The 23,566-nt window shown below is 35.9% G+C and overlaps 1 protein-coding gene across 4 annotated transcripts in view; it reads left to right on the plus strand.

Moving 5' to 3' along the window:
• Window positions 1-23,566, plus strand: part of COL19A1 (collagen type XIX alpha 1 chain) — a 1,696,717-nt gene that overhangs the window by 243,592 nt on the left and 1,429,559 nt on the right. For all 4 annotated transcript variants that reach the window (XM_053710417.1, XM_053710419.1, XM_053710420.1 and 1 more), the window contains exon 4: window positions 6,949-7,045. In XM_053710417.1, the coding sequence (XP_053566392.1) occupies window positions 6,949-7,045 (97 nt within the window). The remainder of the gene's footprint in view (window positions 1-6,948; window positions 7,046-23,566) is intronic.

The raw sequence follows: 23,566 nt of genomic DNA on the forward strand, positions 1-23,566 counted from the left end.
TTGCAACTAACTGCAACAACAAATGTTATTTAAACAATGCAGTCTAAGTATACAATTCAATAATATGTAAACACTATAAGTGATAATTTACAGAGCATGCAAAAAATTCAAAAAAACATTTAAGAAATTACAATGAATTTGAACATATATTAGGAATCGATAATGTTGGAATATTATCTCAAATCAAATAATATTAGATGGATTAATAGGAACCATCTTACTTGATTTCAAAAACCAAAAATTATGTATAGTATAATTCCATTTTTGTGAAGGGCAAAAACAAGTAAGTAAGTGCTACGGCACTCCAGGAGGTCAGGAGTCCAACGCCCCATACAGATTCAGGGGTTTCCGGGTCAGGAGCCGCTTGCCAAGGTTGCGGTAATCTCTACACTGCAAGCACATTGGATCCCTTTCACCGCTTGGCCGGACACAGTGGCTGATATCCGCAGAGGATGTTCATAGCCTGAAAGCTACCAACAGTATAAGACCACGAACACAGTAAGAAACTTTTTATACATACATATAAAATTCTTGATGGTCTTTGGTATTTTGAATTTTTAGAATATCCTGTATAATAGTGGTTTTTTGGCTTATATAAAACGGACTGCTGATAGGATTTATTTAATATCCCCCGGATAGTTTTATATATAGTCCTGACAACTGTAGACACTCCGCTAATTTGCAGACATGGCAGGTGTAGACACTGAAGCCAGCAACTTGGCTTTAATTGATTTACCTAGTGAAAGCTCTGAAAATATTGAGAATGAGAATTACACATGGGATACACAGTATCAACATGCAGCTTTTGACACCAAAACACGACAACTTTATATTGACAACATTTTTGCAGAGGAATCAGAAATGGAGCAAAGAGACCAACAGGATATAAAAAAGTTTTTTAAAAACTTGGAACATATGTTACATACCGATTTGAGACTTATGTGGGATGTTATAGCTTTCCAAAAATACAGAGACTGTAAGCGCATTCCCAGGGGGTTGAGAATTAAAAAATACCCCACGTTTGAATTTGATGACCAAGAGGATTTAGAAGATTGGAATATAGCACTCACAGAATGTTCTCTAAAACTAATTGACATTCTTATAAGAGTTAAAGAGAAAAAACGCACTAAACTAACAGACCCCTTAAGGTCAGCAAAAGAAGGATTGAAACCTTATGAAAAAAACACCAAATTTATCTCTTATAAAAAGAAAATGGATGAGTCTTTGGATAAATATGATGCAGAGCAAGCTGCCAGAAAAGGGAAGAAATTTATATGGGATAAGGAAGATTATGAACAGAATCAAGTTTACAATTGGGCAGCTGTAAGAAAACAAAACCAGCAGAGAAGAAGTGCTAATTATAAACAGAACTATGGCAATAAGAAACAAACCGATGCACAACAGAATATGGGTCAACCCAAATCTATATTAAAAAACAGAAACCAAAGAAAAGTGGTCTTCAGTACTGATGAGGGAGAATCCACAGACTCAGATTCTAGTGCAAAAAGTACATGCACTTCAGTTAGCTCTTCTCCTCATTCTTCTCCTCCTTCTACCTCTTCTCTCTCTCTCTCTTCTTCTTCCTCTGCTTCTTCTTTTTTACAGGTACCTACCGTGGAGGAAGCAGACGAGATGGCCAAACCGAAAACCAGAAGAAACTTTCAACATCAAAAGAATAAAAAAAACAAAGAAAACGGAGAAGATGGAAGAATAAAAGGAGAAGAAAAGAACAGGAAAAAGAAGGGACATTAACATATGATCCTTTATTGTTGGAGCAATGCTGTCCTAAAGTTCTTGATACTCCAGGACTTGATATTGTAAATATATCTGATTATGTTCTCACTGAAGGTGAAAGAAATGTGCTTTCTAAAGGTTTGGGCTTTGCACCAAGCAATAATTTCTCAGGATTTTCCACACTTCTGGACATAAACAAATTTGTGCGGAAGCTAACTTTAAAGAGGTATTTTGCCTTAAATGATAAAAATAATGACAGTTTTGTTTCCAGTAGTGTGGTTGATCATAAGAAATATGAAAAAAGAAAACATGTGGAATTTGAAGAGGCATGCACATTGACCACTTTAGTGAACATGTATAATGATGATAATTCACAGTTCCCTACAACAGCTCTACCAAAGCCTAAAAAACAGCACTCTAGCTTTTATCCTACTAACTTTAGAGGGCCACTCATAAATGCATTTCAAAAAGCAGTACAAAATGATATCTTACAACTTGAAGAACTTACAGCTGGCAATGCTCCCTCCCCTAATCTGACAGCTGTTGAACGTAAGGCCATCAAAAGCCTACAGAAGAATAATACCATTGTAATACGTAACTCGGATAAGGGAGGGAGCATTGTTGTCATGAATAAAAGCTCATATTTTGATGAGGCATATAAACAACTTTTGAATAATAGTACATACCGTAAACTGCCAAACAATCCTACTTTTGTTTTTAAGAGACAATTGGAAAAACTGATTAAAGATGGAATATTGCAGGGTATTTTTGATGAAAATGATATTAATGCACTAATTCCTGCCAATCCTATCTGTCCTATCTTTCATCACGTACCGAAGATACACAAGGATGCGCGGTGTCCTCCGGGTAGACCAATTGTGGCAGGCATTGGCTCATTGTTTGAGCCACTAGCCGAATGGCTAGATACTATTTTACAACCTATTGCCATGTCACAGCTGAGCTACCTGCAGGACACCACGCATCTCTTGTCTACTTTGGAACATATCAAATGGCAGTCTGAGTACTCTTGGGGAGTCATTGACATCACTTCTTTGTACACTTCCATTCCTCAAATACAGGGTATTTTGGCTGTTAGATATTTCTTGGAAAGAGATTGTACATACACTTCAGTAGAGATAAATTTTATTTGTGAGGCCTTACAATTTTTGCTTTCACATAACTATTTTCTCTTTAACAATGAATACTTTTTACAGATATGTGGCACGGTGATGGGGGCAAAATTTGCCCCCTCGTTTGCCAATATTTATGTAGCATGGTGGGAGCAAACACATCTTTATTCGCTCAACAATCCTTGGTGTGACAAAATAGCATTTTATGTGCGCTATAACGATGACTTGTTGCTTATATTTAAAACGCCTATGGATGATGGCTTATTTCAAAATTTCATCTCATATTGTGATAACAATGAGATGAACCTAAGATTCACAGGTGAATATAGTAAAACACAAGTCAATTACTTAGATTTAACATTAAAAATTGAAAACAATTGTATTGCCACTAGTACTTATAGAAAGCCGACAGCAGGCAATACAATTTTACATGCTAAATCTCAACATCCACAACATTTAGTACAATCTATTCCTAAATCACAGTTTATCAGAATTAGAAGAAACACAAAAGTGGATGAGGTATATGAAAAACAATCCTTAGATCTAAAAAGTAGACTAATTAAGAGGGGATATAAATCCAAAAAATTAGAAGATACAAGAATAACAATAAAAAACTATAATGGCAAGCAAAAAAACAGTGAGAATGAAAAAAATCTAGCATTTGATAATGCAATTGTTTTTTCAACCCCATTTAGTCCCCAGTACAAGTACTCAAGTAGTGAAGATAATTAAAAAACTTCTTCACTTGTTAAAAGCTGATGAAGTTTTAAAACCATTTATACATAAATGTAAATTTGTATCCAAGAAATCAAAAACTTTAGCACAGACATTGTCTCCAAGTTTGGTAAAATTTACCCCAGATAAAAATCAACAAGCTAATAGGTGGCTCAATAGGAAAGGTACCTTTAAATGTGGCACCAGATCATGTTTAGCTTGTCCTAACATTTTGCAGAGGGACAATTTTACCTGTTCGGCTAATAAGAAAGTCTATCAGATAAATTTCTATGCTAATTGTAGTTCTAAACATGCCATTTATTTACTTACATGCAATATTTGCTTTTTTCAGTATATAGGGAAAACTACTCGTACAGTAAGAACACGTTTTAACGAACACATAAGAGATGTTAAAAATTATTGTAAAGATTCTGCGGTGGCGGACCACTTTAATAACGTACATTTTACGAATAAAGCCTGTTTATCACTGCAAATTATAGATCTAGCCACAATACCAGTAAGGGGCGGCAATAGGGATAAGATATTAGAAAAGAGGGAATTCTACTGGATTTTAAAACTATGTACACGTTCACCAACAGGTATGAATAGGGAATGTGACATCAACTACTTTATAGATAATTAATTTCAGTACTTATCCCTAAAGTGAACATTCTCTTCATTACTTACTTGTTTTTGCCCTTCACAAAAATGAAATTATACTATACATAATTTTTGGTTTTTGAAATCAAGTAAGATGGTTCCTATTAATCCATCTAATATTATTTGATTTGAGATAATATTCCAACATTATCAATTCCTAATATATGTTCAAATTCATTGTAATTTCTTAAATGTTTTTTTGAATTTTTTGCATGCTCTGTAAATTATCACTTATAGTGTTTACATATTATTGAATTGTATACTTAGACTGCATTGTTTAAATAACATTTGTTGTTGCAGTTAGTTGCAATACTATTATGTCACAATCGCTTATAAACTATGTTTTTCACTTTCTTATTATTCTCAAAATGCATACTAAACAAACATCTATCTTTTTCTAAGATGTGACAAGCATTGAGAACAATTAGAAACTAGGTAAACAAAGCATTAGTTGGTATTTATAACTTTAATATTATAAATCTGAGCTATATAATACACAGTGTCTTACATATAGGTAATGTTTTTACTCTATCTGTTTTCACTTTTGTTTGGATGTGAGGGGGTTAATTTTGCCGCCTCGCTTTCAAATAAAGGTGTTGAGTTTAGACACAGACTTTAGTCTATGAGTAAGTGCCTGTTGTTGCGTGAAACATGTTAGGCTGTCTGTTACCTTCACTGCCTTGTTTGCATACATTCTTTTAAATGTTCTAATAAAGTGTTATTGCTTTTAAACACTTTGCGGTTTGGAGAGTGCCTGCCTATTTTTGCTTTTGCTATTATCTACGGTTTGATCCTCCACTACAGGCTACGGCACTCCAGGAGGTCAGGAGTCCAACGCCCCATACAGATTCAGGGGTTTCCGGGTCAGGAGCCGCTTGCCAAGGTTGCGGTAATCTCTACACCCCTTGAAGATCACCCTACCTTGAGATGTCTTCACACAACAGGGCAGAAGTGGACCTCCAGACGGCCAGAAGTCTTCATCCGATCCGGGCAGAAGAGGACCTCCAGAGGGGCAGAAGTCTTCATCCAGGCGGCATCTTCTATCTTCATACATTCGGAGCGGGTCCATCTTCAAGCCAGCCAATGCGGAGCATCCTCTTCCAACGACATCCAACTGAAGAATGAAGGTTCCTTTAAATGACATCATCCAAGATGGTGTCCATTGAATTTCGATTGGCTGATAGGATTCTATCAGCCAATCGGAATTAAGGTAGGAAAAATCCTATTGGCTGATGCAATCAGCCAATAGGATTGAGCTTGCATTCTATTGGCTGTTCCAATCAGACACACATAGCCACACAAATAGCTACAATGTAATTATTAGTTATATTGTAGCTAGCTGAGGGTTTATTTTATAGGTAAGTATTTAGTTTTAAAAAGGACTAATTTAGTTAATTGTAGTTATTTTATTTCGATTTATTTAAATTATATTTAAGTTAGGGGGGTTAGGTTTAGGGTTAGATTTAGATTTAGGGGTTAATACATTTAATATAGTGGTGGCGACGTTGTGGGTGGCAGATTAGGGGTTAATAAATGTAGGTAGGTGTCGGCGATGTTAGGGACGGCAGATTAGGGGCTAATAAAATGTAACTAGTGTTTGCGAGGCGGGAGGGCGGCGGTTTAGGGGTTAATATATTTATTACAGTGGCGGCGATGTCCGGTCGGCAGATTAGGGGTTAAAATTTTTATTTAAGTGTTTGCGATGTGGGAGGGGGGCTCGGTTTAGGGGTTAATAGGTAGTTTATGGGTGTTAGTGTACTTTTTTGCACTTTAGTTAAGAGTTTTATGTTACGGCATTAGCCCATAAAACTCTTAACTACTGACTTTTAAATGCGGTATCAGTCTTGACAGGAGAGGCTGTACCGCTCACTTTTTCTAAGACTCGTAATACCGGCATTAGAAAAATCCCATTAAAAAAATAGGATACGCAACTGACGTAAAGGGATTTGCGGTATGCTTGAGTCGCGGAAAAAAAGTGAGTGGTACACCTGTACCTGCCAGACTCATAATACCAGTGGTCGTCCCAACGCTGCTTTTTAAGGCTAACGCAAGACTCGTAATCTAGCAGAAAGTTTTGTAAAGTATTAAAATTAGAAAAAAAATACATTAGCTTCTCTGTTGGCTAAATAATTACAGATGCGCTCAGAAATTATTGCAGACATTATTAATGTTAATTTCTTTACACCAGGTATTAGGTACTACAGAAATGTAATTGATGAAATGGGATTCTGCATCAATAGTCTAGAAAATATTATTGATTCTCTCAATCATATGAAGGCACCTTTATATTATATTGCTTCTTCTAAGAAGCAGATTAATAAAGGACATAAATAAGCAGTAGAATAAAATTGTGTTTTTAGTAATGCTTGACTTTAGGGATTTTCCAGTATCTTAACAAGAGTCAGACATTAATTAATAAAAGTATATTGCAGACTATATATATATATATATATATATATATATATATAATATATATATATATATATATATATATATATATATATATATATATATATATATATATATATATATATATATACTGTATATATATATTGTGTGTGTTTGTGTATGTTACATTTTCACAATCCTGATTGCAGTGCGGTATAGATAGGGTATATGGAATACAATTTTTTTTTCATTAATTGAAATGTCGAGGATAAAATATAGCTAAGTTGAGATCTTTAATGATAAAATTGCCTCTTTTTTTCAGGATATGACCTTGCCGAACATTTTTCTCTAAGACAGGTACCCTGTGGTGAAAAGAAATGTTTTAAGCTGGGAATCATACCTCTTATTAAAGATACACAGTAAGTCAAACACATACAATAAAAGTCTATATATTATTTTACATACTGGTTCAAAAGAAGGAATACAATGTTATTTTTGTATTTAAAACATTACGGAATATAATTATTCTAATACAATCGAAAAGATTATCTTTTTCTAAACTATATCTGACTGAGTATAAATGTAATCTTAAGGCACTCTACTCAATTCAGGCTGTTCTGTCCTTTCAGTCAATTATAGTGAATGATTTACAATATAACTTCTATATGAAAAAGTAAAAAATAAGTTTAACAGTCAATTTTTAGAGTGCTTAAAAGTGCATTAATAGTCAAAGTGATGGTAAACTTTGCCCTTTTTTATAAACAGATGTGGAATGTTAGCAATATTTTACATGGAGTTTAATTCATTTAGTTGTAATGAAGATGCGTTTGAACTTACTTTTTAATGTAGCACTGAAATTCAAATACCCCGCGCTCCACTTCAAAAGTTATTTTGTGCAAGAGGATATTTTAGGAAAAATTTTACCAAATATATATATATATTTATTTAAGAATAAATAGAACTTTTTTTTTTTTGAAGAACTTCGGAATATGAAATATTAATTTTTCATGGCAGTTTTAACTCTCTTGAATATATGCGGTTGGGTTAGTGCGTGAGCAAATGAGTTAGGTTTTTGCACTCCTTTGAAGTCTATGGGGGAATATGTTAATGCAGTCGCGATTAGGGATGAGCAAATGTTTTGCAATATTCGAAAATTGAATCGAATTTTAACACATTTCGAATGTTTGCGCAACATTCTAACATTCGTTTTATGTAATAGTATTTCTGATGCTTTCTTTAAATGTAATATTTTATTTTAATTATGCACTATTTGAAACTGAAAATTCAAATCTATATATTTGTAATAGTAATTCTAATGTTCTTTTTAAATGTAATATTCAAATTATGCAATATTCAAAATAGAAACATTCAAATTGATATATTTGTATATATTGTGTATCAATTTACTAAATTCCTTACCACATGAATTATTGAACTTCTGAATAGTATTTGTTAAAACGAATGTCACATTCGAAATTTTGAATGTGGATATTCGATTTCATTTTGAACATTCGAAAACGAAAGTAACATTTTATTACTGAATTTTAATGGATTTTCATACTTATCGATTGTCCGAAACAAATGTCCACTAAACTATTCATTCTACCAAACTAATTACACTTTCAGCACATTCGCCAATTCATTTTCATAAAGGGCATTACTATAATGACAGAATCAATTATTTGCAGTTTGGTGCCTAAATTATTTACTGTTATTATTATTTTTTAGATAGTTTTTCTGCTCAGTAAGCCAATGTGTAATAAATCTTAAATGATGTGTTTTTCTGCGGTTCATAGTCAGTAATTTGAGTTCATTGCTGCAATGTGTAGTACGTAGCCGCTTAGAATACTTGACACCTATTACTGGCATGAGATATTTTCTGCCATAGTGTTAATGGCAGAGATGATGTGACTTCAAAGCTTGCTAGGAGTTGCATTTTAGGATACAGACAACATGTTCTTGACAAACATACTTTTAATTGTCACTGGATGAAATAAAAATCAGAAAAGGCAGTAAGTCTGCAGCAAAATCTTTTACCAGATCTATATGGTTTCCGGTGTGAATTGTTTGTAGACTTTCTATTATGTAATGCGATTATCCATGGTCTCTTGAATTTACCATTGATAAACAGATGTTATAATGTTTATACATTATTTGGTGTAATTCTTGTTTTTTTGTATGTGCCCTGTGCCTTCATTTATTGAAAGAATGTTCTAAAACATTAGGTGATGCAATTTTACTCTTACTTACCAAAACTTATTATTAGCAGGACAATGATTAGAAACTATGTGAAACTGCTTCTTATGATTGGCTATCTAGCATTTGTGATGGTAAAAGGGACATCAAACACTAATAGCTAGATTGCGAGTAGAGCATAAAAATTGTGCTTTCGCTAGTGCAATATTTGCACTCCACTCAGTGATACCAGTGCATGCAAATGTGTGCCGGTATTACAAGTTGAGCGCAATGTGAATATGAGCTCGAGTTTGCATTGCATGGAAGCTTTGTGCTCAAGAAAGCGCACTTCCATAGGCTCCATGGGGAACCTTGTTCTGATGCCGATAGACAGGGCACAGAACCTAGCACAGCAGAAGGGTTAAGTTGTGCAGCATTGGGCAACAAAGTTTAAAGATATACAGTATGTATATAAAAATATTCATATATATTTGTGTTTATATGTGTATATACACATATTTGGTATGTAGAAAAAAGAGGGAGAAATTGTCTCATAAATATCCCAAATCTAAATAAGTTCCAATCAAAGTAAACCCTGCAAGTGAGCCACTTAAACCACATACACTCCTATTAGTAAAAATCACCTCCTTGCATTTCCCCTTGAATCCATGTCGGTTAACCGGACTGCCAGATCCGTTAGATCACTTAGATCCATAATTAATACTTTTGGCGTCTCTCACTCTCTAGGTAAACAGTCAGGTCAGCTGGCCGACAGAAAGTTTGTGATTGATGACGTTACAGTGCCGGGGAAAAAGAGTAGGAGGAGCGGAGCGGGTACAGGCTTGCAGGATAAATTTGTGCAGAATGAGCAATCCAGCTGGTGATACTAGTATTAAAAAAAGTGGAGAGGATTTGCTCGGTAAAAATCAATACTGTATTTCCATCATTCAAAATATATCACGGAGAAACACAAATGAGTATGAGAGCGTAGCCACAAACTGGCTTAATAATGGAAATAAAGTATTGATTTTTACTGAGTGAATCCTCTCCAATTCTTTGATTATATACACATATTAACACATAATTATATACTGTATGTATATAAGCATATAAATATATATTTACACATTTAACACAGTCCCCATAGACAGCAATGTAAAAGCACTTTTCAGTGCTGTTTTTCCCTAACACCCCACATCCCTCTCACTTCAACCCCTTATAACTGTTTTGTGCAAATATTTATAAAAAAATTAAAGATGCTACAATTTTTTATTTTAATAAAGGAACCTTAAACTGGGGGGCAATTGGGGGAAATTTTTTTCATTTACCAGAGATATGATCTCTGGTTAATGAATTTGAAGGCAAATTTGTAATGGCTGGTTATTTAACTTTCACCGAAAATAGCAAATTTGCCCATTTAAGGCCGCATGCTAAATAAGCGCTAAATAAGCGCATTCAAAGTAAAGATTAGTCTGAGAATAACATGCAGATGTATTTTTTAAAGTTTTGTTAGAGGTTTAACTATTGTAACTATAGTATGTGAAAAATGTTAGTGTTATAAAACAATGAGAGCTGCCATGTTGTAACTTAGGTTACCTTCTCTGCTGTAACCAATTAGGGACAGTTATAAATAGGTCACTAAAGTGTGCAGCCAATGGCTGTTTGAAATATAAATGTGTTCTTCACTTCCATTTGATAATAAAAGTAAATTGGAGACTTTTTTAAAATTGTATTTTATATCTGACTCATGAAATAAAAATGTTGGGCTTCATGTCCCTTTAAAGTGTATTTAAGTGTATAATAACAAGTGCTAAAAGTTAATTTCACGTTTTCAAAATTGATAACTTGCAAGTTCAAAATTAATCCAACAACATGTAATACAGGCATAATTAGCTTTTTCCATCCATTAAAAGAATCAAGTTTGCTATGTATGAATCATATGCGTTAAAATGCTATGGTTAAAAAATATAACCAACAATTTTGTATACACTATGGAGTGCTATTGATTGTGTAAGGCTGCGGGCAACATTAAAGGTCATGCATTACCATTCACATTCCTTTTGTAATCTAGGCTATAGTGAACTAGGTTCAGTAATGTAAAACTTGCATGCTCTATTGATATATAGTACACTTTTTTGTTTTGGATTCCCTTAAAATGAAAGAAAATACAAATCACCTCAATCATACCAAATATTACTCCAAAAACGTATCCTCTATTCAAAACTAATCTGTCTCCTTAAAAAAAAAAAAAAAAAAATCTATAAACAATTATAGGACACTAGAAACAATATAGATCTGGTAAAAAAAATCCACTATAAACATCCCTCTGTAGCCTGTTGTTTCATCGTATTGATTATCTGATTTTTAAGAACTAATTTCAGTTTTCTTTCTATAGCCATCAGTCTATTATACAGCTTTTCTTTTGTATATCAGTAAAGGTTTTATTTAAAAAGTTAACTCTTCTTTAATCTGTATTATTTCCCAGCAATTACTAGAATTAGAATTGTATCTTCTTTATCCAAAAAAAACAGCAAAGTACAAATCTCCTTAGTACCATGTCACTTTTCAGCTCTTGCACCCAATTATTCAAACATTATCTAACTATTATGAAAAGCTATCATATGAATCATTAAAAATTGTATTGTCTTACCCTGATAGTCTATGTGCTGGCTTCAATATAAAAGAAAACCTCATTAAATTTACTTACTCAATTGATACCTCTATTATTTTGTCACAAATGACAAGACCATGTGGTCTTAATGGGGAGTCTTTTTTAGGTTGTCACAGTTATTGACGCAAACCTTGTCTCTTATATTAAAAGGCATACTTTAACATATAATTTTTATAAATATGAATAAATATCCATATCTGTAGTTTATATAACATTGTAATGTAATGTATAACATTGCTATATTGCGGAAAAAAATGAGTGAGACATTTTCTAGAATAACAAAAAAATAAATTAAATGGTGAATTTAAATCTTTTGTTAAAGTCAATGTTTAAGTTTTTACTCCAATATAATAAAAATAATATCATAAAACGTAATAAAAAATAGGAAATGTTGGGGTATTTATGACCACTCAAAAGCACAAAAGCTGGGAAATTAGTATCTTTAATTACAGTGATATTCTCTGCTTTGTAGATGGCCTCATGCAAGGTATGATCAATAGCCTCTGTGATCACATGATGTTTTGTATGTCGAATAACATGATTTACATTTTTTAATTTTAATGCTTTATTTGACTTATTTAAAGCTTGTGTAAGTGTCACAACAATGAACATTACCCACCAACAACATATAGAAGGATAAAAGCTCTTGGAGTATATTAGTGTAAAACACAGCAAACCAGAATAGTTTAAATGGACATTAAAATGTTGGGTACAACTACAGTAGTATGAGTGACTCACAATGGTATTGTTTTTCCTCTCGTACCTGCAGCTTTCATTAAATACGTTCTCTTAATTAAACCCATTACAGAAGTCAGTTGGTAACGCTCTACAACTTTATACTGGGCTCCTTGATCTTGGTACTTACGTATTGTTCCATTCTATGTAAGAAGCAATGCACTTTCACAGATCAGTGATCTTAATGGATTTTTGACAGCTGTGCCTCACACTTTTTTTGTTAGCTTGCATAGTAGAGAGCTGAACAGTTACATTTTTGTAGGATTTTTTACATAATTTGTTTGTTATATAACAAATATAAAAAGGTCCCCTTGAAAAATATTGAAAAATGCAGCCATTGCAAAAATATAGAGCGTCCACTCATTGAGCATGTTAAGAAGGCAGCAATATCACTATTCTGTGGATATGCTTAACTTCTGTCATAGGGTCCAAAAATACTTCAATTCCAAGATGGCAACACCCAGTAAGAAGGTACAGAATTTTACTAACCAGCACTTTTGAAGGGTTAAAATAAGAGAATACAGTAGCTTTAATTATAGATTGCAGGGGGGGCAAGCTAAAGACAGTTCAACAAACTCAGAGGTGTATCAATCTGTAGAGCGTATAGTACATTCAGGCATAGTCAAAGAAGGCAGAGGTTCTACAATTGCCAGAAAAAAAGTCAAGTAGAATCAGCAGACAAGACAATTCTAGAGAAGCAAAAAAAAAAAAAAAAAAAGGTTTGGCAACAAGCTTTAGAAACAAATTTGTACACCCTGGTAACTCAAAGAAAATCGATTTACTGTTCTTTGTTACTGTTTGACAATCATTTTTGACTAGATTATGAGTGGAGAACTATTGTTAGCGCAAGTAGCCCTTTATGCTCAAATCCATATTACCAGTAACGCGCTATCAAAATTACTTCAATTTTTTTTGCGCAAAGTTGTGGTAATTTATGCTGCCCATATTTTCTATGGGTAGCGTTGATTGGTAATGTGCACTTTTTATTAAGTTTAAAGTAAATGCAGTTTAGATTAGGGTTTTTATTTTATTTTGTTTTCTGCCTTTTTCTGGGCACTTTTTAAACTAGTTTTTTTTTACATAGACTTTTTTTTTTTTGGAGGGGGGGGGGTAATGGTAGAGGTTTTTAGTGGGGGGGGGGGGTTAAGAAAAAGAGCCTGAGAGAGTGAGGAAATTATTTCCATTTATTAGGGGAAGGGGGATGGGACAAAACTTAAAGATGGGTGTAGAATAAGGGATTTTGGAAGGGTAGTGAGTAAAATATTAGATAAGCACAGAGAGCTTTTCAATGAGTTTTTCAGAGGTAGCAATATAAGGAATCCTGGGCTAGTAAGAGCTTTGTATGTTAGGTTGACATCCACTATGCTTCCAGTTGTGGTAAAACATTGTTTTCTCTTGGTCATTCAGTACATATAAAAACTGTGGGGCGCAAGACTAAGCTGGGGAAACAAACTATTGTAAAAGGATTTTAATCGCATGCTTGTATCTCGAACATAACTAAAATGAATATATATATATATATATATATATATATATATATATATATATTTATATACAGTGTGTGTATATTTATGTATATATACAGTATATTAAAGCCTACTCCTAACAAATCCTTCTCTGAAACTAGTATATCATAGTATATGGCATGGAAATACAGTATATATTAGCATTCTCCATGATCACTAAGAGCATGGATTATATGAATTTTTCATAAACAACATATAGTGCTTGAAAATCTCCTCTGCAAAACAACTTCTGCAACTCACTTCCTCTCTCGGCCTGTCACAATGGACTGACTCTCCCACTCACAAAGATGGTCACTCCCTTGATCTGATTTTCAGTTATCGATCTCAAACTTCACAAACTCACCTTTTCCTCTTTCTGACCACCACCTCCTCACTTGTACCATCCCCTCTCTCCCTACAACTCTTCCTCCTTCTACCCCTCACACTAAACTTCACAGAAGAATCAAGTCATTAGATCAGCAACAGCTCGCTAGCTCTCTCAAACCTCTTCTCTCTTCCATCCCCTCCTTTTCCTGTCCTGATGAATCCATCTGCTACTATAACTCCACCCTTACATTGGTCCTTGATAACCTGGCCCCACCTACCATATCTCGAAAAACATACACTCATCCTCAGCCCTGGCATACTCCTCTGACACGGTACCTACGCAGATGTTCCGGTACTGCTGAGTGACACTGGAGGAAATCTCAGAGTTCTGCTAACTTTCTTCACTATAAGTTCATCTTGAACTCCTACTATTCTGCCCTTAATCTTTATAAGCAACATTACTTCTCTACTCTTATCTCTACTCTTTCTTCAAACCCAAAATGTCTGTTCTCCACATTTAATACTCTTCTCCGCCCACCCACACCTCCCACCACAACTTTTCTCTCAGCCCAAGATTTTGCCAGCTACTTCAACAACAAAATCGACTCCATCAGAAATTAAATCAGCTCTCAACATACTACCGGTCTCCCACCCCCTCAAAAGCTCACAATCATCAAAAACCCACATAGCCATAAATTTAGCTCTTTTGCCCCTGTTACAGAGGAAGAAGTTTCTGCTCTTATACTATCCTCTCACCTCACTACCTGTCCCCTCAACCCCATCCCCTCACAACTACTCCCCTCCCTCTCTTCTACCCTTACCCCTATACTAACACACATCTTCAACCTCTCCCCCAGCACTGGTATAGTTCCCACATCTCTTAAACATGCATTAGTCACACCTATCCTCAAAAAATCTTCTCTCGATCCAACCTCCCCATCCAACTACCGCACTATTTCCCTACTACCTCTTGCCTCAATGCTTCTTGAAAAGCTAGTATATGCACGTCTATCCCATTTTCTTATATTAAACTCCCTCCTTGACCCACTGCAATCTGGATTTGCCCCCTTTACTCAACAGAGACAGCAATTATTAAGGTTACCAATGACTTACTTACAGCAAAATCAAAAGGCCAATTCTCTCTACTTATTCTCCTTGATCTTTCTGCAGCATTTGACACTGTTGACCACACTCTTTTGCTTCTTATCCTACAATCCTTTGGCATCTGTGACACAGCTCTCTCTTGGCTCCCTTCCTATCTGTCTAACTGTATCTTTAGTGTAGCCTTCTCTGTGGCTTCCTCTGCCCCGTTACCTCTTTATGTTGGGGTACCGCAAGGCTCTGTCCTTGGTCCCTTTCTCTTCTCAATCTACACATCCTCACTAGGTTCCTTAATAAAGTCCCACGGGTTTCATTATCATTTGTATGCTGACAATACCCAAATCTACTTCTCTGCACCAGAACTATCTCCTTCCTTGCTAACCCGTGTCACTAACTGTCTCTCTCATATCTCATCTTGGATGTTGTCTCACTACCTCAAGCTAAATCTCTCCAAAACTGAGCTCCTTATTTTCCCCCCTTCTTCCAAAATCTCTACCCCCCCATGTCTCTATAACTGTTGATAACTCCATCATTACCCCAACCTCACATGCCCGATGTCTTGGGGTCACACTTGACTCAGATCTTTCTTTCACTCCTCACATTCAGTCCTTGGCTAAAGCCTGCCGCTTCCACCTTAAAAACATTGCTAAAATTAGACATTTTCTTACACAAGACGCAACAAAGATTTTAATCCAGTCTCTCATCCTTTTCCGCCTCGACTAATGCCACTCTATCCTCTCTGGTTTCCCTAGCTGCCACCTAGCTCCTTTACAATCCATAATGAATGCCTCTGCCAGGCTCATCTTTCTTGCACGTCGCTCTTCATTTGCCGCACCTCTCTGCCAATCTCTTTACTGGCTTCCTCTTGCCTCCAGGATTAAACACAAAATTCTCACTCTGACACACAAAGCCCTCAATTGCATTGCTCCCCTCTACATCTCAGACATTGTCTCCAGATACTCTCCCTCCTGTCCCCTTCGCTCTGCTCATGATCTCCTACTCTCCTCCTCTTTTGTTACCTCCTCACATTCTTGTCTACAAGATTTCTTCAGACTGGCTCCCATCTAATGGAACTCTCTGCCTCACTCCACAAGAATCTCCCCTAGTTTTAAAAGCTTCAAGTGCTCCCTGAAGACTCTACTATTCAAGGAAGCTTACAACCTACACTAACTTTCCTATCTCCACTGCTATCCCCTAAAACCCCATAGCATGTAAGCCTATGAGTCCAGCTGTTTTTAGTTCACCTTCATAAGAGCCATCTACAACAGTGCAACTCTCGGCAGGACCCTCTCTCCCCATTTGAGCCCTGTAATCGTTTTTTTATATACCACCTATGTTCATAGTGCTGCGGAACCTGATAATAATAATAATATGTATGTGAAATATTTACAGTACACAGTTAAACACTTTATTAAATCTGAATATTGCACAAATATGTTTTTACATGTTTTCAGCTACTTAACTGCAAAGAGCTCCAATGCACTTATATATATGTATACATGTGTATTTATGTGTTTATATAAACAGCAGGTAAATATACACGGTGAAGGAAGGCACTTACTGGTCTTTTCTTCAAAAAAACTTTAATAAGCGTGATGTTTCGGGGAAGGGGAGTGTGTCCCCGAAACGTCACGCTTATTAAAGTTTTTTTGAAGAAAAGACCAGTGAGTGCCTTCCTTCACCGTGTGTGTATATATATATATATATATATATATATATATATATATATATATATATATATATATACACACATATTTAGACATGTATATGTATGTATCTCTAAAGCCCATTGTGGTCTTTGTTTCTAACACCTGATACCTCATATCGCACTTATGACTTTAAATTGCCTTTTTTTTTTTTAAAAATATTTTTTTATTAGATGGTGTTATTATGAGTGTAACTATACTTTTAAATGTATTTTTAATGTTTTGGTACAACTTTTTATTCAAGCGTAACAGTTAACCAGAGCTCTGAGGTCACGCTAACACAATGCGCATGAATTTAAATGGTGCTTGAGCGAACGCGTTTACTTTCAAGTTCTAATAAACGCCCTTATAAACCCGATATCGCTTGTGCGCATCTGTTAGAGCACCACTCGTAATCTGGCCCTTAATTTGCTAAAGTGTGTAAGAGTGAGAACAGTGTATCTTACAAACAGATGTTCAGTCTGATCTGACTTCTGAATTATCCGTACAAATTGGCCACAGTGCTGGGGCACTAAAGTCGAAATTAACTTTTATGATTCTGTCAGAACATGCAGTTTTTAAAGATTTTTCAATTTACTTCCATCATCAAACCATGTACAGTCTTTTTATATGCCCACTTTCTGTAGCAGCAGCTACTACCTGCTTGTGCAGTGTATATGTATATAAGTCTGTAATTGGTTGATGGATGTCCAATGATACAGGGGGTCAACAAATTTAAGAACATTTTAAAAGTTCTCAGAAAAATATTCTGCTCATTTAAATTTTAGAAAATATGGAAGTAACCAGTGGGTATGGTACTTATCCTTTGCAGTATATGGACAGTCAGTGGAATAGCATGAGCTGAAATATTGATAAAAGCTGGACTATTGCTTTATACATTACTGAGGGGATTTAATTAATACCTCAATTTATCTGTGTCTGCATTCTAGCATTTTGCTGGGTTTTAATAATTTATTACCATTACTTTATTTCAGAGACACCTAGATTACGAGTTGTGCTTTTGTGTTTTAACGCTGGAAAAAAATGGTAATTTCAGCGTTAAAACAGCACTGCAGCCATTACAAGTCTTGTCGGTATAGATGTACCGCAAACCTTTTAGCCTGTAACCACTAAACCTAACGACACCCTAACTTTATATTAAAATTACAATTTCCCTATCTTAAATTAAATTAAAACTTACCTGTCAAATTGAAAAAAAAACTAAGTTTAAACTAACAATTAAAGTAATATAAGTATTAAACTAAAATTAAACTAACTACCAATTAAATAAACTATATTACACATCCTCTTTATACAGTCACCGCCGTATACTGAATCTTCATTGGAATGTAGGTGATTCAAAATGGCATCCCTTGCATTTCAGAAGCTCTCATCCTATTGTCTGTTTTGAACAGCCAATAGGATTTCAGTAGCTCTCATCCTATTGGCTGATTTGAATTTCCAAAATCAAATCAGCCAATAGGAATGCAAGGGGCGCCATTTTGAATCGCGTACCTTGCATTGAAGATTCAGTATACGTCGGCGTCCATATGAAGAGTATGCTCTGCACCGGATGTCTCCAGGATGGACCCGCTCCACACCGCCGGGATGAAGATAGAAGATGCCGTCTGGAAAAAGATGGAGCCGTCTGCCGCCGGGATGAAGATGAAGCTGCCGGGATGAAGATCCTTCAAGCGGGACTTCAGCAACTCTGAGTGGATCTTCGGGGGTTAGTGTTAGGATTTTTTAAACTTTTTTGGGTGTTTTTTTTTTTTTAGTTTAGGGTTTGGGCTTTTCGTAAAATAATTGTTATTATTTTTGATAATTCGTTTGTTATTTTGTGTAATGTTTTTTTCCGTTTTGCGGTGGGTTTTTCTTTTTAGAATAGACATTTTTTATTTTTAATGGGCAACAAAAGAGCTGAATGCCCTTTTAAGGACAATGCCCATACAAATGCCCTTCTCAGGGCAATGGGTAGATTAGGTTTTACTTTATTTTTATTTTGTGGGTTGGGGGGGGTGGGGGTTTGTATACTGTTAGGGGGTGATTGATTTTCTTTGTTAGCAAAAGAGCTGTTAACTTAAGGGCAATGCCCTACAACAGGCCCTTTTTAGGGCCCTTGGTAGTTTATTATAAATTAGTTCTTTTTTATTTTGGGGTGGGTTTTTTTATTTTAAAGGGTATTAGAATAGGAATAATTATTTTTTTTTTTTTTAACCCCTTAATGACCGAGGACGTGCAGGGTACGTCCTCAAAAAAAAGGCAGTTAATGCCTGAGAACGTACCCTGCACGTCCTCGGTTTGGAAAGCAGCTGGAAGCGATCCTGCTCGCTTCCAGCTGCTTTCCGGTTATTGCAGTGATGCCTCGATATCGAGGCATCCTGCAATAACCATTTGTAGCCATCCGGTGCAGAGAGAGCCACTCTGTGGCCCTCTCTGCACCGGACATTAACGGCTACCTTCGTTGGTGGGTGGGAGCCGGTGTGGGAGGTGGGTGGCGGCCATCGATGGCCTTTGTGATGCGGAGGGGGGCGGGATCGGGGGCGGGGACGACCGGGGGGACGCACATGGACGCGCGCGCGTGCACGGGGAGGCCGGGCGGGCGCGTGCACGGGGAGGGAGCGGGTGGGAACCACTAAGCTGCAGAAAATGTTTTTCTTAGAAGTGGGGATCAAAGGGTTATTATGGTTTTTTTAGTGATCGGTTTGGCTGGTGGGGTATTGGACTGTGGGGGGGGAAGCTACACTACAGAAACAAATAGTAAAACATAAAAAAAACAACATTTTTATTTGCAAACTGGGTACTGGCAGACAGCTGCCAGTACCCAAGATGGCCCCAATAAGGCAGAGGGGGAGGGTTAGGGAGCTATTTTGGGGGGATCAGGGAGGTTGGGGGCTAAGGGGGGACCCTACATAGCAGCATATGTAAATATGCTTAAAAAATTTTTTTTTTTTTTTATACCTTTTATTTTAGTACTGGCAGACTTTCTGCCAGTACTTAAGATGGCGGGGACAATTGTGGGGTGGGGGAGGGAAGAGTGCTGTTTGGGAGGGATCAGGGGGTGGGATGTGTCAGGTGGGAGTCTGATCTCTACACTAAAGCTAAAATTAACCCTGCAAGCTCCCTACAAACTACCTAATTAACCCCTTCACTGCTGGCCATAATACACATGTGATGCGCAGCAGCATTTAGCGGCCTTATAATTACCAAAAAGCAACGCCAAAGCCATATATGTCTGCTATTTATGAACAAAGGGGATCCCAGAGAAGCATTTAAAACCATGTGTGCCATAATTGCACAAGCTGTTTGTAAATAATTTTAGTGAAAAACCTAAAGTTTGAAAAAGTGAACAATTTTTTTTTATTTGATTGCTTTTGGTGGTGAAATGGTGGCATGAAATATACCAAAATGGGCCTAGATCAATACTTGGGGTTGTCTACTACACTACACTAGAGCTAAAATTAACCCTAGAAGCTCCCTACATGCTCCCTAATTAACCCATTCACTGCTGGGCATAATACACGGTTGGTGCACAGTGGCATTTAGCAGCCTTCTAATTACCAAAAAGCAAAGCCAAAGCCATATATGTCTGCTATTTATGAACAAAGGGGATCCCAGAGAAGCATTTACAACCATTTATTCCATAATTTCATGAGTTGTTTGTAAATAATTTCAGTGAGAAACCTAAAGTTTGTGAAAAAATTTGTGAAAAAGTAAAATAATTTTTTTATTTGATCGCATTCGGCGGTGAAATGGTGCCATGAAATATACCAAAATGGGCCTAGATCAATACTTTGGGATGTCTACTAAAAAAAAATATATACATGTCAATGGATATTCAGAGATTCCTGAAAGATATTAGTGTCCCAATGTAACTAGCGCTAATTTTGAAAAAAAGTGGTTTGGAAATGGCAAAGTGCTACTTGTACTTATAGCCCTATAACTTGCAAAAAAAGTAAAGAACATGTAAACATTGGGTATTTCTAAACTCAGGACAAAATTTAGAAACTATTTAGCATGGGTGTTTTTTGGTGGTTGTAGATGTGTAACAGATTTTGGGGGTCAAAGTTAGAAAAAGTGTGTTTTTTTCCATTTTTTCCTCATATTTTATAATATTTTTTATAGTAAATTATAAGATATGATGAAAATAATGGTATATTTTGAAAGTCCATTTAATGGCGAGAAAAACGGTATATAATATGTGTGGGTACAGTAAACGAGTAAGAGGAAAATTACAACTAAACGCAAACACCACAAAAATGTAAAAATAGCCTTGGTCCCAAACGGACAGAAAATGGAAAAGTGCTGTGGTCATTAAGGGGTTAAAAGATTTTTTATTGAAGTTTCAAAAGATAAAAAGAGTATAAATACAACATCTGCCCAATCATAATAGTAACACACGAATACAGGACCAAGGTTGTGACACCTAGTATATCTGTTAGGTTAGTGAAGAAATAGCTGGTCTATATATCAAGTCAAGTCATACAGTTTAAAGGCTCAGAGAAATATATATAACCATAATAATATAATAAGACTAGCTCAACCAAGTAGAAACCTATGTTGTGTCAAGGGAGGTGTCAGATATATGGTTGGGCAAACTGAAAGGGAACTTCATTTTATGTTTTGATAATAGTATTCTGATCTCCACATCTTTAGGGTGTATAAGATGAGTGTTTCTGTGATAATGTGGGGAGATAGCTTTTAATATGACCGCGAGCGGGTCATAGAACAATGGAAGGAAGAGGAATTACAGTGGACAAGAGCCACTCGAATATTGGGAGGGGGGAGGGAAAGGGGAGGAGAAAGCATGGGGGGCGGAGCTCATAATAGTAAGACTGCAGTATGGTTTAGTACGGATACCTATAAAATTAGCAGATGTACAATATCAACAAGTGTGGGATCCTAATGTCTTGAAGCAGGAGGTTCAAACACAGTAGAGTTCTGATGAGAGAAACACTATAACAGGCTATGTGGCTAGGAAAAGAGGTCATTACAGAATATATAAGCAATGGTATATCTTCATACATACTGTCAGTTACTACACATGCTCTCGAAAACAATATAGTTAACTTATCTCTTAAGTTATGACTGAACATATGTCCAACGCCTCGTGTTTAAAACCTAAATGTCTGTAGTGAATTAATAAAAAATAAAAAATAAAAATAGAAGTGTATATGTCGGACCGTGCCTTCCCAGTTGACACAGCCCAACCACACCCATTAAAATATGTGTATAAAACACTACTGTAGATTGAAAGCGCGTCTCTGAGATGAAGAGTCATCTTAAAGTTATCCTAAACTCATATTAGTAAAGAGATATATCTAGGAAACAGCTATTAAGAGTGGCGCTGCGTTATAATCTGGTGAACAGTATATGTCAGTATGAGATACTTAAGATAGGTAGTAATAACCTATAGAGTTCAGCTAGTAATGGCCCTCTGATATAAGGAATGAACTAATGTTGTTTTGCTGGCTGCATAGTTTAACTGCATTAGGATTCACTCTGCTGTTTTTATTATTATGTATGATAAACCTAAGTGACTTAACCCTGAGGGGGGTGGGAATGAAAGAGAAAGGAACATAAAGTATGGATAGAACAAGACCCTCCAACTTACTTGTATAAACGTATGGGAGGGCACATCAATGTCTAACAGCAACATTCTCCCAACTTAACTCAGTATAATAGAAAATTCAAAATACACTATGTAGCTTACAGAAACATACAAGTCTTAGCATCAAGGTTGTGATTGCGCTGTGAGCTGTGTGCTAAATGATAGGAAGTGGTGTCACTGCCTGTAAGCGAGAGCAATATTTTATACAGTGCGTCACAAGAAAAAATGGAGGAACGTAAAACATAGCAACAAGCCTCTCATAGATATAACAGATATTCAGTGTCCAGTGTCCTTTTCATTTAAAAAAAAATAAAATTAATGAGATCTGATGTATTAACAAATGGAGGATAAAGCGCATTACAATTGCGTAAAATATGGAAAGGGCACTCCTATATACCATAAAACATAAACAGTGGTAAAAGTAGGGAGCTAGTAGGGACAGCGCCATTAAACAATATAGGAGGGCATACTTAATATAATATCTGGCAATATACTATCTTGGGGGTATGCACTATAGGGTTCATATATATATATATATATTAGGATTAACCTGGTAGAAAGTAAAAGATCATAGGTGATAAAAGTACATGTGCACACTGAGTTTTAGAGAGGCTACAGGGGGCTCAAGTAACCATAATGAGACATTAAAGTATTGGTACCCAAAAGATAACTTTCAAAGGAATTAGTAGAGTTCATGTATAGTGCACCATATAAACTCGTTCACTACAAGATCAAGCAAGGTAGCACCTATTACGTCTAACCAGTAAAGAACCTAAGGGTTTGGGCCAGAACCATAGAGCTTTACACTATCATACTAAAATAGCTAGTCTATAGGAGGGGGTTGGGCGGCGTAGATGAGTAAAATTGTCATGAGCTGGGAGTACTATATTCCATTACAAATCAGTCTGGGCATCCTGGATAAATTCACATTCACAACTAGGTTGACATACATTACAAATACAGAACAAAAATTAAGAACAGTTAGTACATCAATCTGTATCACAGACACAAGATAAACAAGAAATAAAGGGGGCATAATAATGAATAGGCTAGCCCCAGAGTGCTCTTCCTGGGGCCCGAAGTACTAACTGTATATTACCAATGCTCCAATTGAAAACTCAGGGACATCA

This window comes from Bombina bombina, chromosome 4 (genome assembly GCF_027579735.1).
Source record: "Bombina bombina isolate aBomBom1 chromosome 4, aBomBom1.pri, whole genome shotgun sequence".
Classification (NCBI taxonomy): Eukaryota; Metazoa; Chordata; class Amphibia; order Anura; family Bombinatoridae; genus Bombina; species Bombina bombina.